The sequence below is a fragment of the Balaenoptera borealis genome, assembly GCF_965194805.1.
Source record: "Balaenoptera borealis genome assembly, chromosome: 16".
Classification (NCBI taxonomy): domain Eukaryota; kingdom Metazoa; phylum Chordata; class Mammalia; order Artiodactyla; family Balaenopteridae; genus Balaenoptera; species Balaenoptera borealis.
The window spans coordinates 8,447,311-8,470,912 of NC_138872.1; the positions used below are offsets into that span (position 1 = coordinate 8,447,311).

The 23,602-nt window shown below is 43.5% G+C and overlaps 1 protein-coding gene across 12 annotated transcripts in view; it reads left to right on the forward strand.

The window, feature by feature from the left end:
- Window positions 1-19,857, forward strand: part of BCAS1 (brain enriched myelin associated protein 1) — a 109,802-nt gene extending 89,945 nt beyond the window's left edge. For 3 of the 12 annotated variants that reach the window (XM_082362715.1, XM_082362722.1, XM_082362716.1), the window contains 4 exons: window positions 748-921; window positions 9,417-9,482; window positions 15,448-15,711; window positions 18,718-19,857. In XM_082362715.1, coding sequence (XP_082218841.1) covers window positions 748-921; window positions 9,417-9,482; window positions 15,448-15,711; window positions 18,718-18,792 — 579 coding nt within the window. In that variant the 3' untranslated portion in view covers window positions 18,793-19,857. The remainder of the gene's footprint in view (window positions 1-747; window positions 922-9,416; window positions 9,483-15,447; window positions 15,712-18,717) is intronic. The other 9 variants (XM_082362720.1, XM_082362717.1, XM_082362719.1 and 6 more) reach the window with 4 other exon arrangements.
- The last annotated feature ends 3,745 nt before the right edge of the window (window positions 19,858-23,602 follow it).

Genomic DNA, 23,602 nt, shown 5'->3' on the forward strand with positions numbered 1-23,602 from the left:
AACAAGCAAAATTTGGAATCAGAGCGCAGGTGAACCGTCTAAGGGCAGGGCTTCCATCTCAGCCCCCGACTGGTGGCCATCCCTTCAGACATTCAAGGGCCGCTGAGCTCATGAGGTACCCTGCTGGGGGCCATAAGGAACTTAGCCGGGGTTCTCTTGCCAAGTTCATCCTGCTTCTGAAAGCAGGAACTTCAGTCAAGTAACAAGAACAAGTGACTGGTCTGGGGAGAAGTGGGAAAATGAGTTAACGAGGAAGTCAAGGCCATTAAACTGAGAGGCTTTCACACTATCCTTTCTTGCAAAGAGGACAGTTTCTCCACAGCTGCAGCGAGCTAGGATGCGCAGTGGAAAACATCCCGGCCACTGTCCTAAGATTGTACTCTTAAGGAAATAATTACACAGGTCAGGTGTGATTTACCTTTATGAGAGACCAAACAGGTGGGTCTGATAGATTGATTGGAAGGGGTATTAAGCATGCTCTGAAGGGCCAGCCTTAAAAGGGACTCCCTAGCCAAGCCTTGTAGCTTCACAGGGCAGGGATTTTTGTCTCTTCCACGTCAGCATATTTGGAGAGCACATGATATGATGTGAGTATTACTTCTTCAAGATGTGCCTGTATATAACCTAGACTCCAAACTGTAGCTACCATGTGGTTGAGGGGAGAACCGGGACCCCACTTCATAAAACATGTCTGGGGGATGGGTTTTTTTTTCCCCCACTGTCTTATTACCTGGCAAAACAATCCAGGTGGTGTGTGAATCACAGGTAGAGGCTGTAAAGTCCGAAGAAGTAGAATCAGCCTTACAAACAGTGGATCTCAGCGAAGAAGGAGATTGCACACCTGAACCCGCAGAAGAAACGCTCAAGAGAGCAGAACTCAAAGCACCAAGACCCTCCCTGATGGCGCTTCTCAGACAGATGGTAAGCCCTTGCCTCCAGTTCAGGGAAACTGAAACACCCACATCAGCTTCTGAGACCAAAGAGCCCAGGTCAGGTGGTGAGACATGATTCTAGGTAGTATAGATGGAATATAAACCGAATAGGAGTTGTGCAGTGAGAAAATTCCCTTTCGTCCTCCTGATTTAATCACAGAGAATGTCTCTTTTTTTTTTTTTTTTTTAAACATCTTTATTGAAGTATAATTGCCTTACAATAGTGTGTTAGCTTCTGCTTTATAACAAAGTGAATCAGTTATACATATACAATATGTTCCCATTTCTCTTCCCTCTTGCATCTCCCTCCCTCCCACCCTCCCCATCCCACCCCTCTAGGTGGTCACAAAGCACCGAGCTGATCTCCCTGTGCTATGCGGCTGCTTCCCACTAGCTATCTATTTTACATTTGGTAGTGTATATATGTCCATGACACTCTCTTACCCTGTCACATCTCACCCCACCCCCTCCCCATATCCTCAAGTCCATTCTCTAGTAGGTCTGTGTCTTTATATTGTCTCTCTTTATTGCTAATTTTCCTTAACCTTTAACCCCTGCTAACTGCCTTCTTAACAAAGGAAGAGCTGGCCTGGGCTCCTGAGCTGTGGCAGACAACAATACCAACCTGGAAGTTAATAGTGTTGCTTACTTTTAATTTTATTTATTTTTAAAAGTTTCCCTCTGTTTTTGGCAAACGATTCCATTTTCCTCGTTATGGTGATAATATGCAGTTTCCTTTGAAAATACGTTTATTTACATAAAGAACATAAGGCATTTTTAAAGGATTAAGTAATTAATAGTTCAAGTTATATTTTGATGTTGGAAAACTTCTGAAGGGGACGTATGAGTGACACAAATTTGGGCAAAGCTGGTTTATAGATAATTCCAGAAAGGGTATGATATGAAAGGAAATGACGATTTTCTAATAGTGAGGGTGTATAATTTAGTTGGTGAATTTGCCATGTTTTTAATTTCTATAGAATGGAAAGAATCTGGGCAGACATCTTTGGGTGTCTGTGAAGAGTCATGTGCATAAAATATCTAAACATCCAGAAACTTAAGTAATATAATGCAATCAAACCCCAATCAGTTGGAAGACAAAAAAACAAAAACCCATGTAAAAGGTCATTGGTTTAATTCTCTTTTAATGAAAAACAAGAATTTCATTATAGTGTGCCTTTATTTTCAGGAGTATTTGGGAATTAATCCTTTGAGAAAGCAACTCTCTAATTTCACAAGCTCAATCTGTTAAGGAATTCTTTCTAGTCCACAAAACAAAACAGAACAAAACCCTTGCCAGTGGGAGATGAGGAATATTAGAAATCACTGTTAGAAACTGTTGACAGGAATCATTTTCTTTTATTGCTGAATTCTCATGGAGTAAGAAGTACTGGGCAGCCTGCATGGCTGGAACCCCATCTATATTACTGGCCATTTATTCTGCAATTTGGCACTGAAAATGGGCATCAAGATTTGAGATTTTTAAATCAATTTTTACACGACATCAGGAAAGAAAAGAACATTTGGCCTCTTTCTGGCAACCCATCTACATTACAAATGGGATCCCCAAATAGCTCATCACAACATTGAGGATGGTCCAGCTTTCTCGTTTCTGGATGGAGTTGAGAGATACAAAAAAAAAAAAAGCAAACAGAATGACTTTCTCTTCCAAATAATCAACACGAGACTTCTTCGTTTAAAAGGGATGAAAATATAAGAGACTCCAAATAAAGCATGAAAGACCTCCAAACCACCCACTGCATCCATTCAAAACAAATCCTTAAATTCAAGTAAGGTTCCATACTTAAATTCATCCTCTGGAGTTATCCATTAGATGCTGTTTGGGGATATTTTCTAGCAGTAGAAACTGTGTTAGTCTGAACAAATTGGAAACCAGAGTCGTTTGGAGTTGATTCTCCACAGGATAGGGATGGGGTAGAAAAGGACACATTTCCCCAAGTAATCCTCAGTCACTTCACAGTGCCAGGTCTTATAATGTCCATTGTTCTTATTTCCTATTGCCCACTAAAAAGGTTGTACCTGGGAGCTTGAATATTATTGCTTCCTTTTAATGTTTAAACCCCCAAGCTTCCATGATTGAGATTTCCCCTAAAATTCCAGCTATCTTAATTATTCTGGTCTTGCATTCTGTTTTGTTTTCATTAGAACATTATATTCCCATTGTAGTTAATTCAGGTACACAAAAGACAGGGGTTTTTTCAAGTTCGCCACAATTCCCGCCACTCCCTATTGCCACACCAGGCCACCTCCCTCATTTACATTACTGGTCTATCCCTGTGGGTACTTGAGTTTGCAGCCCCAGATACAGAGCCGCCTCACTCTTTATGAGAACTTCATTGAATCACATTGTCTGGGTTTATCATGTTCTGATTAACCGTTGCACTATGGATGGACATTTGGTTTCCAACTTTCTGCATTTCATTTATTCACTTATCCAACAAACAATTATTAAGCTCCCACTATATTCTAGACAATACAGATCCATAAATAGATGTGGTCCCTGTCCTCATGGAGAACAAAGCCTAGTAAGGGAAACAGACTTATTTTGAAGTCTGTGCCATGTTCAGTGAGCACGCACCATGTATCTTCCACACGTGATCTCAGCTGCTTTACTAACCTGCATGAATATCGTTATACGCCTACTTTTTGCCCAGGTTTTAATATCCCCATAGTGTAGAATCCCGCAAGTCAGCTTCAGCAGTTTTTTTCAGGAAACACTTCTGGGTAATATTTCATAGCTTCCAAACTAAAGTCTTTGTATTTATGTAGGGAAAAAACCAACAACAACAGAAAAACTGCTTTAAGGGCGTGAAGATAGAGGCAGCATCTGGCCCATCGCTATGGGATTTTTATTTTCTATTTTTTTTAGTATGTGCCTGAGCATTATAATTGAATAAGTGAATGTTTTAAACTGATTTTAAGTATTTTTAGCAAAATATAGTTTTTAAAAATAATTGATTTAATAGAAGAGAAAACTCAATTGCAAACATATCACCCTTGTTTTATAATCAGGGTTTCCATTCTTCTGATCATTGATTTTCTACTTTCTAGCCTTCCCTTCCCTTAAATTTCTTTCAGATAGTGTATTTTACTATCCCATGGCAAAGTACTTCTTGGTTGAGTATTTTTTTTAAATAAATGCATTTCCCAGTTCATTTCTAAAGTGATCTTTTTCTTTCCAGAAATTAATCTTTCATAAAAATAGAAAGAAGATCATTTTTCAAATAATTATATTTCAGGGAAAAGAAAATAGTCATGTAAGTCCTAACATTGCATTGGGCACATGTAGGGATAGCACTTCACAAAAATCCTATGGGCTCCTACAGACTTTCGAAAAAATTGCAAGGAATAGCTAAGACATCTGTCACGCCCTAAATAGAAAAAGAGTCTTATGTGTATTAATTCAACGGTATGTCAAGAAATTGGCTATTTGAAGCACTAGTATATTTTTACAAAGTGCGTGGGTGGAGTACTGTATTCATGTACCCACAAACCAGGTAGGCAGATGAAACCAGAAAGATGGTGGATGGAAGTACAAAGATATAGATTTATACTTTATCAATATTAATAACACCTTACACTTGAAAAGTGCTTTCTCCTGCAAACTATTGTCACATACATTGTTTCATTTAATCCTCCTCCTGTTTCTTTCTTTAGACCATTAGTTTTGTAAGAAACTCTTTGTTGGAATAACCTTCTCAGGCTTAGATAAGAAAGACTCTTGAACTTTAATACTGGGCAAATTAAAGGCCCAAGTGAGACAGCCATGAAGTCAGAGGGATTTTGTTAATTACATTCAATCTAATAAATCTAAGAAAACCTGCTGAAATTGACCGTCTTGTGGAAAAAGGAGAATAGTTTGTAAGGATAATTATAAAACAACAAACAGGAGTCTTTTAGCCAAAGTTTTTGATCTCAACTTCTTCCCTGAGTATTAAAATATGAATACTGAGTTGCTCTTTAACGTAAGGTTTCTGAAAGTAACATTTGTTTGGGGCAATTCGTGTCTCCATCGGGGACTTGCATTCTTTCCTACCCTAAAAGGGGACTCTGGAGTCATTTGGCAGGTCTCAGCTATTAATAGTAATAATAATAATAGCTACTGTTTGTTTTTTGCATGCAAATGATGTGGCCAGGCCCGGGCTAAGCACATTGCATGCATTAACTCATTTATTAATATAAAAACCCTGTGAAACAAACACTCTTACTGCCCCACTGTGCAGATGAGGGCACGAAGACTCAGTGTTTAAGTGACCTGCCCAAGGTTGCGGAGCTGGTCAACAGCAGAGCCAGAATTCAGAGTCAGGCTTTCGTTGCTTCTAAAGCTGACCCTTGTTGCTGCCTCCTGTGCTTCTGGCAGCTATTTTATTTGAGAGTAAACAGAACAACTGTAGCTCCATTTTTGTGATTCTCTTATTAATGTTTTCTGTGGAAACATCATGTTTATGTGTTGGGCTTACCTGAAATTACACTGACCTGAAATTACAACAAAGCACAAGAAAGCAGAATTCATACATGTCTTACATAAAGCTTGGACGAAAGTTTTCTGAATATACTTGTCACTAAAATGAGATTTACCTTGGCTGTGTCATTTTGTCTGAATTGTCCGATTCCATTGCAGGTGAGCATCTTGGTAAAACACAAAGATTGGACTCATAACCTTTGTTTATCCTGGAAGTTTCTAGCAGGTCCAGTTCTTTAGATTTGTTGTAATGAGGTTGATTTAGTAAACAATCAGGCTCCTCTACTCACACTAAATTAAAATATCCCAATTCTTCCTTTAAATCTCAACTTCAGTTGGAATAGATCTCTATCAAAATACATTTGTATTCCTTTCAAAGAGATTTGAACTGACCATCAAACATTTCCACTAGAATTTTAAATACCTAAGTGATATATATCAGAGATGCTTCAAACATTCTTCAGAGTATCAAGCTATAGGAATGCATGACACAATGAAAGAAATTAAAAAGTGATTTCATTAATATGCAAGGCTTGGATTCACAACCAGATCCCATTTCAGCACCGCAGGCTGGATGCCCTGAGATGCTTCATCTTTGATTCTTGTGAATAAAAATAAACTCTTTGTAAAGAAAGTTGCTCAGTATCACACTGGGAAATCTCCACAATTACTTAATAGTCTTCAAACTGTTCTTTAAAATACTAAATAGTCTCTGAAAGCATTTTTGTCTCTTTAAACAGCAACTCTGTTTTTTTTGACAGCTGGGAAAAATAAGCTTCTGTGGTTATGGTCCTTTGAATAGAAAGCCCAACAGGAACTATTTTAATTTGTCACTGAAAGAGGGCTCTGCAAAGAGGAAAGAGGAGGGGTAGAAAGAAAACAAAGGAGAGAGGGAGAGAGGGAAGGAGAAAGGAAAGAAGGGAAGGAAGGAGGAAGGAAGGGAAAAAGGAAGGGAGGGAGGAAGGAGGGGAGGAATTGTTAATAACTGCAGGTATTGAAGAGACCTCAGATGGACTTAGTAAGACCCTTAGTCTAAACTCAGCATACAGTCACCTTGCATAAATACAGTTTTATATGCCTCAAAGTGAACAACAGAGAAAAATCATAGAAAAACTCGAGGTATTTTCCCTTTTTTTTTTTTTTTTTTTTTTTAAGACTTTGAACCTATTTGCAATGATTTCCCTGGCAGCATGAGGGTCTGTTTTCAGGATGGTAGCCTAGATCCACTACTGTCAAGGGAGCCTTCTGATTAAATCCAAATTCTCCCTCAAGGGCTCGCTAGGAAAGGAAGGAAGAAGAAAATCAATTTTAACCTTAAACTGGCAGATACCTAACACTAACCAAATTGAAACAATTAAAGGGAAGTTAAAAATCTCTCTCTCTTAGCGCGTATAACATGACTCCTAATTATCCATTCAGGTTTTGCTTTAAAAAACCACGTTGGTTGGTTGGTTTTTGCCTTTCAACACTCCCTAAAGGCCACCTCATGAGGACAGGACCCTGTATTCTACAGGACCCTAGGGAGTATGTTTGAGTAGGCGGGGCAGTTACAACACAGCCTGAATTCTGGAGGCCCCGTGAAATCCCAGAGTGGTAAAACTCTTGGGTGAGAGCTGAAAGAGCTAGTTGCAGGGAGAGAAATAATAACTGAGAGCCCTTTCTTTTTCTAAATGTTCTCAAGAAGATTGGTCCTTGTAGAACAATGCAGAAGACCTAGAGGAAGAAGAAAACCACCTTCCATCTGAATGGGTCTAAATTGTACATAGAGAACAGATCCTTATTTGCCTTTGGGTTGAGCAGCTTGGGGAAACCCATGACAATGATATCTCTAAGAAAAGTGCATGGAACTTCCAGACACCGGGAGTTCAGGCTGAAGAAAGAGTTCAGGAATGGCTTCTCCATTCCTAACCAATGAAGAAGTAGATATCAACGTTCTAGCCTATGCCTAGCTCTGGAAAGGTTGCTTTGGGGGTAGGAAGGATATTGGAATTCTCATACTGTGTTCAACCATGGACAGTCCTAGTCAAGTCTTCTGAATCAGAGAACAGCACCAAGCAGTAAAGGCAAGCATATTTGTGCCCTGATGAAAGGCATGTCCCATGAACATCCCTATTTGAGATTTTCAACTTCCACCTTATCCAAGCCCTTATCATTTTTCCTAATTAGGTAGCTTCATAGTAGATGCTCAATAAGTATTTGTTCATTGAATGGTACCTCATACCTTCTAGGGGCAGTGTGGGGAGGAGGTTAAGAATGTAGAAGATGGGGCTTCCCTGGTGGCGCAGTGGTTAAGAATCTGCCTGCCAATGCAGGAGACATGGGTTCGAGCCCTGGTCCCGGAAGATCCCACATGCCGCGGAACAACTAAGCCCACGTGCCACAACTACTGAGCCTGCACTCTAGAGCCCACGAGCCACAACTGCTGAAGCCCGCGTGCCACAACTACTGAAGCCCACGTGCCTAGAGCCCATGCTCCACAAAAAGAGAAGCCACTGCAGTGAGAAGCCTGCACACTACAACGAAGAGTAGCCCCTGCTCGTCGCAACCAGAGAAAAGCCCGCGTGCAGCAACGAAGACCCAAAAGCAGCCAAAAATAAAAAATAAATAAGAATGTAGAAGATGGACTCATTGCCATAGTGCCAAATCATGGCTCCCAACCTGCTACTTCCATGACCCATGTTAGTTTCTTGAAGCTTCCATTTTCTTGCTGGTAAAACAGAGCAATAAAATTGTTCCTCTAAAGGCTCTGGAGTGATAAATATATGAACTAACGCATGTTATTATCTCATTTAGTACAGTTCCAAGCACTTAGCACTCCACTAAAAGTTAGCCGTCATAAATAATAATTTTTATTATCTCTGCTAATATGAGTACCCTGTCTCAGATTATAGAGGTGCATAATATTAATCAGTAAAAAAAAGTACTGAATGCTTTAATGTTTGTAACTGTTCTTCGTGTGGGTGTTATATAGGTTCTTGCTGTCCGCAAGCAGAACAGCCAAGATAATAACAGTGGAATCCAGTCTTCCTCTTTGTTCCACAGAGCTTAACCTCCACTTCCTACAATCCCTCCCTCTAGCCAGGAGGAGGAGACCATAAGCATTGAAAAAATACATGGGGTTAGACCTGAGTCCAGATTGTTAATAAGAACTGAACAATTCATTGCCAGATTTCTTAGGTCTTCTATCAAGCATCAAGCATAGAACATTACTAAATCCACAGCTAAAACTACAGACTCCAGTATTGGTCCGTATTTGTCTATGGCCAGTTAGCTTAAAGCAGTGATGCCTCAGAATCACCTGGAGGGCTTATTAAAACACAGATTGCTGGGTCCCAACCCCGAGAGTTACTGACTCAGTAGATCTGGTGTAGTTCTCAGCGTTTGTATTTCTATCAAATTCCCAGGTGACGCTGAAGCTGCTGGTCCCGGTATCACACTTTTAGAACCTTGAGCTTAGACTGTTGGTTTAAGGACCCAAATCTGTGATGTCAACCCCATTCAGCCCTGTCCCTGATGCCGCTGGCCACAGGGGGCGCTAAAGATTGGAAAATAGAATGTTCGACATAGCCCATCTCTCTGCCAGGGGCAAAAAAATACTACAACAAAACACCCATCATTTAAATGTTACCAATAGATAGCTACCAATGGTTTAATTGTTTATTTACTTATTCATTCATTCTATATGTTCAACCACCTTCTGGTTCCAGCATCAGTATTTTCATCATCATTTATTTATCCCAGAATTACCTAATCCCAGGGTTTAAGACTTTTATTGTCGTTATTTTTGGAGACCAACACTTGAATTTAATCAGACTCTGGTTATAGACCACATGGAAATCATGTGACTCACGAGGAATGCATTTCTAGTTGGTCTTCCATTTGTCTTGACCTTGAATCTCAACAATGAATGACTGAGGTTATCCATTTCACAACCTCCCTTGCGTTCTCCATGTTGCTGTGCTTGTGGTAGCTGAAAGGCCATTGTCTGTTTGTTATTTTAGTCAGTGAAAGGGGATGGAGGGATCACCCACTCAGAAGAAATAAATGGGAAAGACTCCAGCTACCAAGTAAGTGATCTGTAAACTCGGTTCAATGGTGGGTTTAGCTGGCATGTTCTTGGTTCTTTCCAGCCTCATTTCTGATGCAATTCTCAACCACAGCCAAATCATTTGATGTCTCTAGATTGGGTGCCTTCAATGGTGGGTTTAGCTGGCATGTTCTTGGTTCTTTCCAGCCTCATTTCTGATGCAATTCTCAACCACAGCCAACTCATTTGATGTCTCTAGATTGGGTGCCTACTGTATACCAGGCACCATCTTGGGCTTTGCAGATGCAAGCATGAACAAGCTAGAGTTCCTCAGCTATTTCTTACTGCAGAGCTCCTTCACGTGCTCTTCCCTCTCTCCACATGGACAATTCTTTCCCATTCTTCACATCTTGGCCTAAATGTCACCTCCTCAAAAAGCTGTTCCCTTTCCACCCATCATCCCTGCATCTTGTACTTTTACTTCATGGCACTTATCACACATTGAAATAAGTCATTTGTCCATTAGTCATCTGTCTCCCCTACCCCTTCCCGCCCCTGTCTGGAGTATTTGTAGAGCAAGGAAGGGGCCTCTTCTATTTTTTTTATCACACTGCATGGTGCCTGGTACATAGTAGGAGCTTTTTCTGGAATAGATGTGTGAAAGACATGGGATCAGGCGGTTCGTTTCTATCATTTTCTCTATTCTAAAGAGACAGCTATGACATTTTTATAACTATATGTATTCTTTTTTTTCCCAGTGGGATCATCTCATGCTCAACACCCTATTTTATAACCTGCACTCTTTTTTAACTTAGAAATATACCTCCACAAAAATGTCATCAAATATTCTTGTTCTAATTTTGCCAATACAGAGATGTGGTTAAGAGCATGGGTTGCAGACTCAAACTGCCCGGGTTTGAATCCTGGCTCAGCTATTTTTTAGCTGTGTGACCAAAAGCAAATTACCAATCTCTCCATGCCTCAGTTTCTCATCTGTATAATGGAGCTAGGAAAAGTGCTGCCTTATAGGGCTATCATATTTAGATGAATCCATACATATAAAGCACTTAGAACATTCCTGGTATAGAGGACTCAATAAATGTTAGTTGCTGTGTTTATCAGCATGAGCTGCCATAACAAAATACCATAGAGAGGAGAGAGAATGAGTATTTTGGTGTCTCTTCTTACAAAGACACTAATCCTGTTGGATCAAGGCTCCATCTTTATGACCTCAATTAACCTTAATTACTTCCTTACTCCAAATACTTTCACATTGGCTTTATATGGCTTCACCATATAAAGCCATAGCTATTGCTGTTGTTTTATTACTATTACTATTGTGCTTCTGATGAGAAATTATCACCCTATAATGTTGTTCATATCACATACAAATTCCAGCAATTACTAAATAATTTATGATATTTCTACTTCCATAATAATTAGTTTATCCTGTATATTTCAACATGGAATATATTGCTTTTTAGTGCATTCAAATTATTTTCATTTTTCTTTTTTAACTTATTACTATACCTGCCCCCCAAACCCATACTCTAGACCACTTTGGAACCAAAAATCCCAAAGGTTACTACCTTGGAAACATGATAAACTTACGTTATTCACCATGAAACACTGAAATATGTTTGTACATTTTGTCTGGAATCTGACAGTGAAACAGTTATGCCAGTCATTTTGGTGATTCTAAAATCTGAAAACAGTCAGTGGAAATTTGAATGAGCTGGAAACGTCATTCTATTTACACTCATCTAGAAATGTTTTGAGAATTCTATTTTCCAGGGCTTTGGATCCAGACGTGAGAAGATTGGTGTGTACTATTGGGAGATGACAAATGCTTAGTTTAACTTTGGGGGGTGGGAATAGACATTCTCTGCTCCTTTTAGATTTGCCCTCTGAGTTATAAAAGCCTTAGTTGATGTTTCCATGAAAAACCCAAGAAATTCCCAGCCTGGGTTGGCTTCCAGTGTCTGAATCAAATGGGATGTTCCAGTAACCTTGTCCTCCAGCTTCCTGCCAGCCTCCCTGGGTTCTAGGAGAGGAGATTCAGACGGGAATAATTTTTGTTATAAATTTTGAGACAGCGTCAAGCCCCAAGCAAAGGTTCTAATTCTTCTGCATTTCATGACAACGCAATCATGCACAGTTCAGATTCTTAGCTCACTCTGAAGGTAAGGAACCGGCCATGTATTGTTTCCAGAAGTTCGTTTCTAAGCCATTCTAAAAAAAAACTTAGGCCTAATAGGGATGGAGTAACCATGTGGTAAATGGATATGACACACTGAAAGCTCCCCTCTTGAAAAAAAATCAGTGTCCCATGAGAGCTGTTGGTTTGTAGGGACTTCCCACTACATACCCGAGTGATGTGCTAAGGGAAGTATTTTGGAAACACTTGGAAGGTGAGTTGCTGGCCATTCATTCAGCCCATTTTGATGGCGATCTACCATGTGTCAGGTGAGGTGCTGGGGATAAAGCAATGGAAGAGAGACAGAGGAGTTTCGTGCTCCGGAGGGAATCAGAACATTTCCAAGTGAGCAAAGAAATCCCCGCGATGACTGCAAACATGAAGAAAATTCAGGGGCTTCCCTGGTGGTGCAGGGGTTAGGAATCCGCCTGCCAATGCAGGGGACACAGGTTCCAGCCCTGGTCTGGGAAGACCCCACAGGCTGCGAAGCAACGAAGCCCCCGCGCTATAACTACTGAGCCTGTGCTCTAGAGCCCGTGAGCCACAACTACTGAGCACGTGTGTCACAACTACTGAAGCCCATGCTCCTAGAGCCCGTGCTCCGCAACAAGAGAAGCCTGCGCACCGCAAGGAAGAGTAGCCCCCGCTTGCCGCAACTGGAGAAAGCCCGCATGCAGCAGCGAAGACATAACGCTGCCAAATAAATATTTTTTTAAAAAATACAATAGGGAAAGGTAGTTAAAAAAAAAAAAATATTCAGCAGTGTTCCACAAGAAGGGGGTTATTCGTCCTTAGACCCTCTCATCAGGGACTGTGTCTCCAAGGAGGTGATGACATTTGAGCTGAGACCTTCTGGGAAAGAAGCAGTCATCTGAAGCCCTGGAGACAGACCGAGCAGAAGCACAGCCAATAGGAAGCTCTGAATTGAGAATAAGTTTGTTCAAGAAAAAAAAGCACCGTGTGGCTGGAGCAGAATGAGCCGGGGGAGGGGGGGGACCGGGGGGGGGGAATAGAAGATGAGGCTGGAGAGACACGGGGACTCGATTCAGCAAGTATCTATATTTCTTGAGCTCCTTGTCTACACCCGCAGCTTGGATGCACAGCCCCTCAGAGTCACTGCTGGTAGTGTTAAGCCAGAACGACCAACTGATCCCAGTTTGCCCGGGACGTTCCTGGTTTTAAAAATGCAGGTTCCATAGCCTAGAACCCCCTCACTCCCAGACAGACCAAGACGGTTGGTCCCTTTATGCTTAGCATCCAGACACTGTGTGCAGTGGGCTTTCCATTACTAGCTAATTTAATCCTCACTTAACACCATGAAGTATGATGTGTTTGTTTGTTACTCCCACACAGAAGAGGAAGCTGAGAGATCACACCATTTATTCCAGGTCATACAGCAAGGATGTGATGAAACCAGAACCACACCATGTTTTTGTTTTTGTTTTTTTAAATTTTTTATTTTATTATTGTTTATTTATTTTTGGCTGCGTTGGGTCTTTGTTGCTGCACGCGGGCTTTCTCTAGTTGCAGCGAGCAGGGGCTACTCTTCGTTGTGGTGCGCGGGCTTCTCACTGGTGGCTTCTCTTGTTGCGGAGCACGGGCTTTAGGCACTCAAGCTTCAGTAGTTGTGGCATGCGGGCTCAGGACTTCTGGCTCACGGGCTCCAGAGCACAGGCTCAGTAGTTGTGGCGCACGGGCTTAGTTGCTCCGCGGCATGTGGGATCTTCCTGGACCAGAGCTCGAACCTGTGTCCCCTGCATCGGCAGGCGGATTCTCAACCTCTGCGCCACCAGGGAAGTCCACACGCCATGTTCTTTTGACTCCAGACACTAAGCTTTTAGCTACTCACTGTACCTTAAAATCTTCTATGCAACAAAAACAGTTAACATGGTGTTTGAGCAGGGTCACTGGTTTCTGGCCTTTGTGCAGAGCAGCACGGTGGGAGTTTCTGTCTCTTTCTGAGGCGAGTATGTGCTCTGGGCCCTCTGTTATACTTGACATCTGTATCTTAGCATTTGCTACAACTTCGGCAACTGGGATCTAACAAATATTCAGGACATGTGCTTGTAAAACATCTTCTTGGGCTGCACTGGATGTCTGAGGCTTTGTTCTCCAAGGAGTTCTGCCCTCCAGGGGGGCGCTGCAGCCTGGGGAGGCCTTCAGGACGGGAATTTTCTCTGTCTTCTTGCTCATTTCTAAGGGGTGGGTTTGATTCACGGATGTGAAATGACAGTTCTATGCCCTCTGAATCAAAACTGCCACTTTGTCATAGAACTTTGTGACTTGGGGACAACACATAAATTTTATGAATCATAAGTTGTAAATACGTATCCAGTGGGCCAAATGTAGCCCACAGGGATAATTGTGTTGTGGTTGTTTGCTGTGAACAGGGCTTTAAAATTTTCGATGTCAGTATTTTTAAATTGACATATTTTGCATTTAAAATAATTCGATTTCAAGTTTCTATTGAAAACATACAAGATATGACAGCACTGGGGCTGTAATCCTACATCGTATCTTTTGGTGGGTCTGAGCAGTTGTTGCCCCTTTAGACAAGGCATGTGGCATTCAATTCACCACAATCCCCCCTACTGCAAATTGTCTCCCCAACATCAAAGCCAGCATAGCTTGAACTGTTTTTTGTACACTAGAGAAATATTTCTTTGGCCTTATGCTGCTTTCACAACTGGGGAAATAAGTTCACCATATGATTATTCTTACCCCTAGCCTCTTTCATGTTTTCTTTTTATCTGTCTGGCCCCCAGAGTCATTTCAGTTCAAGTAAATTATGGGAAAAAGTCTTTTACTTCCTAACAGATTTTTGGTTGTCTGTAATTTACCTAGAATTTTGGATTTTACAGCCTTACTCCTCGAAATTGTAGGAACCAAGTAGGAACGCAAACATTTCACTTTACCATGAAAAGATGTATGTTCAAAACTAAAACAATTATCTTCTTTTACCACTGTTTTATGAAATGACTGTTTCACGCCAAAAAATTAAGATAGACATAATCATGAAGAAAAGACCAGGCATCCCCAAGAAGAGTCACATGTGGTTGCAAGTGGGAGAAATCCTCTCAAAGCTGGCTCATACAAAAAGGGGCTTCAGGAACAGCTAGATCCAGGGGCATGTGCGATGCCATCCATACGTGGGCTCTTTTTCCCTTTCTCTCTCTTCATCTCTCAGCTCTGCTTTCCTCTGTGTCTCATGGTTTATTTTTCAAGAAAAAAGAAATTCCACTTGCAGGATTTTTTCTGTAAATGGTGGTGGTTGTGGAAGCTCCAGGCTTTCATCTTCACAGCTTCAAGTTCAAGGAAAGGGAACTGACCTCTCGGTTGTTTTAGCAAAGCCCTGAGATTAGCTCAGGTTTAGCTGCCTTTGGCCAGCTGGAACCAATCCCAGCATCCCAGTCACATGCAGTGCTCTGACTGGCCAGGCCTGAGTCATGTGCCCTTTGTTCAGGGATGAAATTAGTGTGTCGAAACCACAGGGAATAAACCAGAGAGAAGGGTGGTTCTCCAGGGAAAACCCAGGTTCTAGTTCCCGAAGAAGGAGTAAAGAATGCTTGCTGGGGAAGTTTTCATTAATGAATGAATGATCAGATTGGTAAATAAATGTCCCCACTGTGACCTCATACCAGAAAAAGTATTTCCACATTTTTCTTATTTTTTCCCATCTCACCCAGGAATCCTGAACACGTAGACACCATCCAACCTTTGAACATCTCTGTTTTAACACGTTTACTCACCTGCTACTGAGCGTTGTCTTGCAGCCACTAGAAATGCATTTTGTTTGAACTTGCTCTAGGCCTCAGAGTCGACTGAGAAGGCGGTGGTGCCGCCGGAGTCAGAACCGGCAGCCGCTGCCCAGAAGGGCAAGGAGGGCGCCTCCAAGGACAGGAAGGCGTCCGCCGAGCCCGAGAAGCAGAAGAGCAGCAAGCCGGAAGCCAAAGAGACGGCCCCGCGCGCGGAGCCGGCCCCGGGGGAGGTGAACTCGCTGCGGGACGGGGACAAGCCCCAGAAGAGGCTCGAGAAGCGGCGACAGCCCCTCGGGGGCTTCTTCAAGGGCCTGGTGGGTGGACGCTTCGCCTCTTCTTTCTGGGCTTTTGGGCCGGGGGTGTGGGTCCCGCCTCCAGAGGGGACCGGCTGGCCAGGGGGTGGCTGGGCCTTGGCCAAACACCGAGGACCTGCTGTGTGCCAGGCGCAGAGAGCAAGGTGGGCGCGGGCATCACTTTTCCGCGGCCACAGGCAGGTGTGATGCTGATTGGCTGGGGGGCGGAGCTGGGAGGCGGGGGCGGAGCTGGGAGGCGGGGGTGGAGCTGGGAGGCAGGGGCGGGCACAGGAAGGGCGCCTGAGGGTGAGGACGTGGCCTGGCCTTGGGTTTGAGAGGAGGGGGCGGGGGCTTCTCAGAGGTTCCATGTGAGGAGGGACCTCAAGTTAACCTGTAGAGGGATGAGGCAAGGAGAAGTCTGAAGGCAGGTGAGGTCCAGGCCATGGGAACAAAGGTGTGCGGGAGAGACAGCACGGATCTGAGGCTCAGTCTGGTTGGAGGAGAGGGAATTCAAGGATGGGGTGGGTTGGCAGGAACAGGTGGTGATGAGAAGCAGGGATGCTCGTCTGTGGCCAAAGACAGCCTTGTGGGGTTTCCACCAGGGAAGCTGCTCTGAGCCTGGCCCTGGGTGGTGGGTATACAGACCAGGCTAAAACTTACTAGCTCCTTCCCTCTGGGGAAGTCCAGTGAGGGGTGAGTGGAGGCCAGACATTAAATAATGAATTAAGCTTGGGGTTCTTTATTTATGTCTATTTGGTTCTTCTCTGTCTCCTCCAGACTGTTAGCTTAGGGAAGGCAGTGGCCGGACCTGTCACGGGCAGACGTGCTGTCCCCTCCGTCCCGCCACCCACCCCCGCCAGCGTGTGGCCAGAACACAGTCGGCACCCAGGCAGCGTCTGTTGATGAACGAATAGATGGAGTGAAATATGATACTAGTAGAGGTTTCATTATATCTGGGATAACGTAAATCCTGGCAAACAGGGGGAGTCTAAAGAATCATCACCCAAATAATAAGATGATCAAGCGTAAACTAGGAGAGACAAGTGAACTCATACCCAGGGCCCGTGGGAACGTGGGTTGAGCCAGGAGGGCCAGGCAAGGAAATACTACTGGCATCGGCTATGGGGCCAGTGAACTGGGGTTCACCTTCATGTTGCAATGAAGATGGGGTAGTTATGTGAAGCAAACTGCCCTAATCATTCCTAACTATTCCGTTTCATTAATATCTGTAGACATTGGTGCTCTCTAATATTATAGGTAGAGGTTAGGTGGGGGCTGTGGTTCCTCTGGCCCCAGTTTGGTCTTTAGAAGCATCTCTGGGGAGTTTATTAGAAATACAGAATCTCAGGCCCCAAGTTTAAAATTTTATGATCAATGTCATCTATTTCTGTCTCATCTTTGTGTCCTTGAGTATGTGTGTAGAACCTCAGTTTGAGGCTCACTTTCTAGTGGGACACATGGAACTATAAAGTAGGTAAATTAAAAAACAAAAATGTGAGTGTGGGAAGTCACGGAGGGGAAATAAACATGGTAATGTGATAGGGTTACGCTAGGGATGAGGACAGCAGTACGTGTGCAACTTGGAATCTATGGATCCAGAAAGTGTTTCTGAGGAGATAATATTTGAGATGAGACAGGATTGATTATCGGTGCCAGACAGGAAGAGAGCAAGGCTCTTTGTTCCAGGAGGAGGGAACAGCATGTGCAAGGGCCCTGGGGTGGGAATGCGCTTTGTATGTTTGAGGCCCCCCCGTTGGTGGGAGGTGGTGAGCTAGGTGAATAATAAAAGTCGCTAAGGTTGGAGCAGTGGGCAGCTCATGCTGGCTGTACAGGCTGTGCGAAGAATGTTGACATCATCCTACTTAAATTGGGAAGCTATTAAAGGGTGTTAAGCAAGGAAGTGTTGGACCTTTGCTTGTAGCCTTTAAAGACTATTTTGCTGCTGTAGTGCAGAAATGGCTATAGAGTGGCAAGAGCAGAAATAGATGCCCTGGGTAACACTTCCAGGGTTACCTGGGAGAGCCAGTGGCGGTTTGGCATTGTGATGCCTGCAGAGGTGCCAAGACGTGGGCAGGTTCTAGATCATAATTACAGTTCAAGTCACCAAGCCCTTCCTCTGAGGCTGTGCTTCACTTATATTCATCATCTCTTTAATTACGGCAATGTCCCTTTGCGGTAGAAACGCTTATTCTTCAAATTCTCCACCTTCCCATTGTCAGGAGACTCCCAACAGTGGTGGAGAAGGAGGGAGGGGTTTCCTGCCACTTTGCAAGGATCCGATCAAGCCCTGAGGACTGCCAGCCTGGACACATTTCCCTGGGGTTGTCTGACCCCTTTCCTGAGAGGGCAGCGCCGGCAGCAGAACTGGCACCAGCCGGGGGGCCCATCGAGGCCACGCTGCCTACAGGAAGCGAGCCTCTGGCCCCCCTCACCCCCGCCCAGCCCAGCCTCAGCCCTCAGGCCAGCCACTCCCTGCGTGACCTTTGCCCTCCCAGTGACATCCCCTTCATTCTGCCCCTTTCTCCCTCCTCCTCCATATGCTGCTTGGATTCTAACAGAAAGCAGCCTACTTGGTATTACATGAAAACTTTGCAAAGACACGTTTTGTAAGAAAAGTAAACAGGCAGTGTGGTTAGAAAGTGATTCGAGAGGGTGACGGAAGTGAGCTCTAACTGTGGCAGGTTTTCTACGCCCCAGGTACTAAGTACATTTCAAGTCAGGACTCACTTTATCTTGGAACAACCCCCTCCGAGATAAATGTTATCACCTCCATTCTAAAGATGAGGAAACTGAAGCACAAAGAGTTCAGCCATTTGTCCAAGATTTCACAACTGCTAGAAAGTAATATAACCGAGCGCTGAACTCGGGCATCTCATTGGAAACCGTTCTCTTACCCACTGCCCACGAATAAGGTGTATTTATGTGGCACAGCGCCTGGCACAGAGTCGGTGCTAAATAAATGGCAGTTGTTGCTGTTGATATTACAGCTCTTCACTAGGATGCAACTTCTTGTATGTTTCTCTCCAGGGACCAAAGCAGATGTTGGATGCTCAAGTGCAAACAGACCCCGTATCCATCGGACCAGTTGGCAAATCCAAGTAAACAAATCACCACGGTTCCCACCAAGTTCTGCCACCAAGAGGTCTTCTCCCTACTCCATCTCCTCCCCAACCCCGCTCCATGTATATATGTTTTCTTCTGATGGCCATCAAATGAAATTCTGCCTACAAATTAAGCCTGAGCTGTTGTATATTGAGGTGTATTATTTCTGTCTCTGGTCCAGTCTTTCCTGGTAAACAACTGTCAAGATGGTTTAGCAGGTTAACGAGCCAGGTCAGAAGAGTCGATGGTTGCCAAGCAGGTGGGGGGAGGGGGCCGAGGACTGCCTTCTGGTGAAGTTATGAAAAATGGCCGGTGACGAGTAAGTTGCAGAAGGAAAACGCCTGCCTGAAGCATCCTCTCAGCTTGAAGAGGAGAGACAAGAATCGTTTGTTTAAGTTCACATCTCAAGGAGGGAAAACGTGGGCTCTGTGTTGGGAGGTTGCCAATTTTCTGGAACGGAATGTGTGGGGAATGACAAAGGAATGAATAAGAGTTGTTTTACAAATAGGGTCCTTGAACATTACTGACGAGGGGGAAAAGATTGACTGGAGAGGGCTTGACATAATTTGGGAAAACAATTGCTTTTTGAGGCTTAGTGACAAGGGCGGGGATTACAACTTCAAAAAAAAACAAAAAAACAAACCAAACCGAATAAATGAAGTTGCGAGTTTATTTTTCAACACTAGGGGGCGCCAAGGTCTCCATTTTCATCCCGCATCCTGCATCCCTAACAAAGATTTCGGTCTCTGCAATCTTACATTATTAATGTTTCTCAGATGGCTGAGGGGCTTGCTTCATCTGTTCTGTCTGACACTTATCTCAAGTCTGTCTGTAATTTCCTAATGTTCTCAGGATGTGCTCTGATAAAACCCTCCCTATAACCCCAGTTAATAATAAAAATTTATAGAAGATTATTCAAATACCTGAGTTTTTTTTAATACTTGTACAGAGGAGTACATAGGACGATGAGTGTATTAAAATGTAATCCACAGTAGCCATATGATTGACTGATACCATGTTACTGTATCTTTTTCTGATTTAATAAAAAGTACATTTACATCTGAAGGATCTTTTAATTTTCAACTTTGAAAGCAGGTCTCTCGTGCTCTATGTCTGAGATGCCTTTATCTTCCACAGTAGAAAATCAGTGCTTTTCTTCCATCTTATCTCTTCTCCCAGATCCTTCTCAATTTCCTTGTATGTGGGCACATGCACATACAAGTGTGTGCACATGTATATTTGTATATACGCACACATGCACATATATACAAACACTTTCTTAAGCCACGCCGCCTAGAGCAGAGCCTGAGACAGGGATTCAGATGCACGTGTTATGCTGAAGGAAGGCTTCCAGGGGAAAGGGAGGAAGAGAAGGACAGGGCAGGGATTGGTCTCAGCTGGAGTTGAGTTTCGTCCTGATCTGCCAGGGGGCCCTGGAGCATGAATTGCACCATAAAGTTGGTTATACCTACAGGCAGGGGTCCGGCCTTTGTCCCCTTGTTGGTGAGCCATGGGCCACCCTGGGAGGTATCAGGACAGGCAAGCTGCTCCCATTGAGCTGAGAAGCTGGATCCCTTACCGGCTGGAGGATGAGGGTCATCCCAAGTGTCCACTACAGGTACACATGTATACATGCAGGCATGTATTTATACCCACATATGCACACATTCATACTTCTAGTTACTTCTCTACAGGAATAGATAAATGTGTGCACTCATTCCTAATCATACACAGGCAAACAGACACGTGTAACTGACAGAACCACATGCATACACTGACTCATACAAATCCATTGCATGTACAATCCATCACACAGTGACTGGAAATAACATTGAACATCCTCTCCTGACAAGTCTGTACCTTAGGCAAATAAAACAATGGCTTAGGCAAACAGGCCTTTGGAAAATGTGTTCGGGACAAAAATGTTTCTAAAAAAACAAATTGGGAGATCCTTGGCTCCTGGAACCCGCTGGCTCCCAGCTTGGGCTGCCTGAATGCTCAGTTTCCAATAAAGACCAGAGGCCTTTTCCTTGCAGAGGGGTTGGTTTCTTCATCCCTCCTGACCGAACCTGGAGAGTCCTCAGTGTCTGTGACCCACCCAGCTCAGAATGACCTCATGCTGCTTCATGTCTGCATGCTTAACTTTGCCCAAATCAAGAAAAACCAAAACATTGGGGAAGCCCTTGGTGGGGGGGTGACTTTCCCTCCACCATCGCCATTACAGTACGTGGGATGATTCAAGGCAAACAGGCAGCTGGTTACTGCTTTGTCTCTAAACACCAGGGGGGTTGCCTGGTGTGACCTTTGGGCTCCAGACCATACCAGTCTATTGAGAAAGGTGACAGTATTATTTGCAAGCTTCACCTCACTGGACACAGGGGCTTTTTGCCCTGAAGAGAAATGTCCCCAGGCAGGACTGAGTCACTAATGTAGAAGGAGCCCTCCCACCCTCTCCCGCCCCAGAAAAAATTTTTTTAATTTTTAAAAAGAAGTTCTCTGCTGCGAATCTTGCTGGAAAGCATGCCAACAGTTTCTGTAACTGGTTTCCCATCCTCCTGGCCAAAAAAGAGAACAATCTTGTAATGAAATTGCTTTTTTTTTTTTTTTTAAGAAAATTTAAGCCAGATAGGACTCAAATAAATGGCTTATTGGGGGGATTCTAAAGCCAGTTGTAGCCTGAGAAGCAAGTTAAAACTCCATTTTTGAGTTTTGTGGGGTTTGTTTGGTTTTGAGTGGCGAGCCAATTCCTGATGCATTTACAATAAATACTAATTTCCATGCTCCTGCTGAACTAGTGTGAAAAGAGCGCACAGTTCCCAAGTGAGCTCAGGAAAGCTCCCAGGACACGGATTCCCAGAAGGACTGAAGTTCTTCAAACTACAGAACCCAGGAATGCCATTTGGATAGCAAAACGGCACACAGTAAAATGTTAAGAACACCCTGAAACTGAAAGAGAAATTGAGACCTGGAGGAGGGGGCAAAGGTACCTTTTTAAAGTTGACATACTCATTAACTTATTTACTTATTTATTTTTAGGTGCACATGGAAGAGTGTCTTCTCCAATGTCATGAAGAAGTGCCCTTTCCAAGAACTGGGCCATTGAGCTGAAATGGCTGTGATCGGGGAAAACAAAAATCAAAAAACTCTGCTTTCCAGCTCCAGCCAACGGTGACTTCTGGACTGATATCCATAAAAGAATTCGTTCAAAGGCACAGTTGTTCTCAGCAGCCCCTGAGGTCTCTCATGAATTCATCATCTTGGGGAAAGGGACACATACCACCCAAGGAAATGCCAAACAGGGAAGGAAAAGTGAAGTTCTTGTGGTTTTATTGTACCCCCTGCCCTTTAAACAAATTATCGGGGATTTAAATACACACAGACACACAGACACAGACACACACGCAGACTCTCTAGCTGGACTGTCGTTGTTTGTTTGCAAACAGATGCACTGGGGTCCCTTTTAATTAGATTCCAAGAGGCTAGAATCTGTCCTGCTGGCTCCTTCTCAAAGTGCCTGGAAGGGAGCAGACCTGACAAGTATCATTTCTTTTGTCAAATAATCCCAAATTGATCTTAAGCCTTACAAAATAAAATCAGATCGCCACCCTAGCTTAAAGAGAAGGAAAGGAAAATGATTTCCATTATTAACTCACCCAAGTTGCATATGCAGGAAATGCGCTTTGCAGAAATGTAAGATGATTCTTATCAGCTTTTAACTATCCTCCCAATGTCCCTTTTTCGGCCTTTTAAAAAGGCAGTTTGCTCGGTGAGCAGGATTAGGTTCCTCTGTGGTCTAGATCTTGTTCACTCTATCAGTGGAAATAAAGGGACTCCAGCCCCCCTGGAAATTATGGGCTCCATTAGGAAGAAAAGAAATTACTTACAGAACAGCAAATTCTGTAAATTTGTAATTCAGATCTTAGCCCTGGCCTGAATGCCAGTCAGGAGCCAGCCCTTTGCATAAATTGGTTTTCTGGGGAGCTTAACTCTTTTGCCTCTGTTTCCCTTCCCCAGAAACCTATTCACTGGAGCCTCTCTATCCCCTGACCCTTTAACTAGCCATAACCCATGCCTGGGTAGCAATCCGTGCAATTTCACAGAAGTAAGGGTAATAATAATAAGGCCTTACATTAACACACTTCACAGTTTATAGACTGCTTTTTGAATACATTATCTAATTTAAAGCTGTATGCCCCTAACTGAACTTAATTGCCTCCTTTGTTATATTTTATTATGAGGGGGACTGGTGTGCACCTGTATGGCTTTTTTTTTCCCCCAAAGGTGCACTTCTTAACAAAATGGCCTCCAGCTGGGTTTCTGGCAATGATTGCTGATTGTTCACATGATTTATTCTTGTTGAAGGACATTTCCCTTTAAATCTGGCCACAGGGGGGAGTTCCAAGACCTGGGGTTCCACAGTCTCTAGCCTGGTCCTTTTCCCTGACTGCCCGACCAGGAGGCTGGGCTGAAGCAACTCTTTAAGAATGTGTTACTCTGAAGTAACTTCTAGAAAGTGGTCAAGTTGAATGAAGAGAACTAGAATAAGAGGGCCAAACCGGGTAAGTCAATTGCCTTCTGTGATTCTCAGTCCCCCAAACAAAGATAATGTTGGTTGTTGGTTGGTTTTTCCATTCTTATCAGCTCAGTCTTGGAAGAAGCTTGAGGGAGGGTAGTGTGACTGCAAACCGTTTAAGCTGGTGTCATTGCCAAGCATGTAAGTTACCCTCACCAGCCCATCATGCCCCACAAAGCAGCCTTACCTCTCCCGTCTCCACACCCAACTAGAGGAGCGGGCAAGTGACTTACCTCA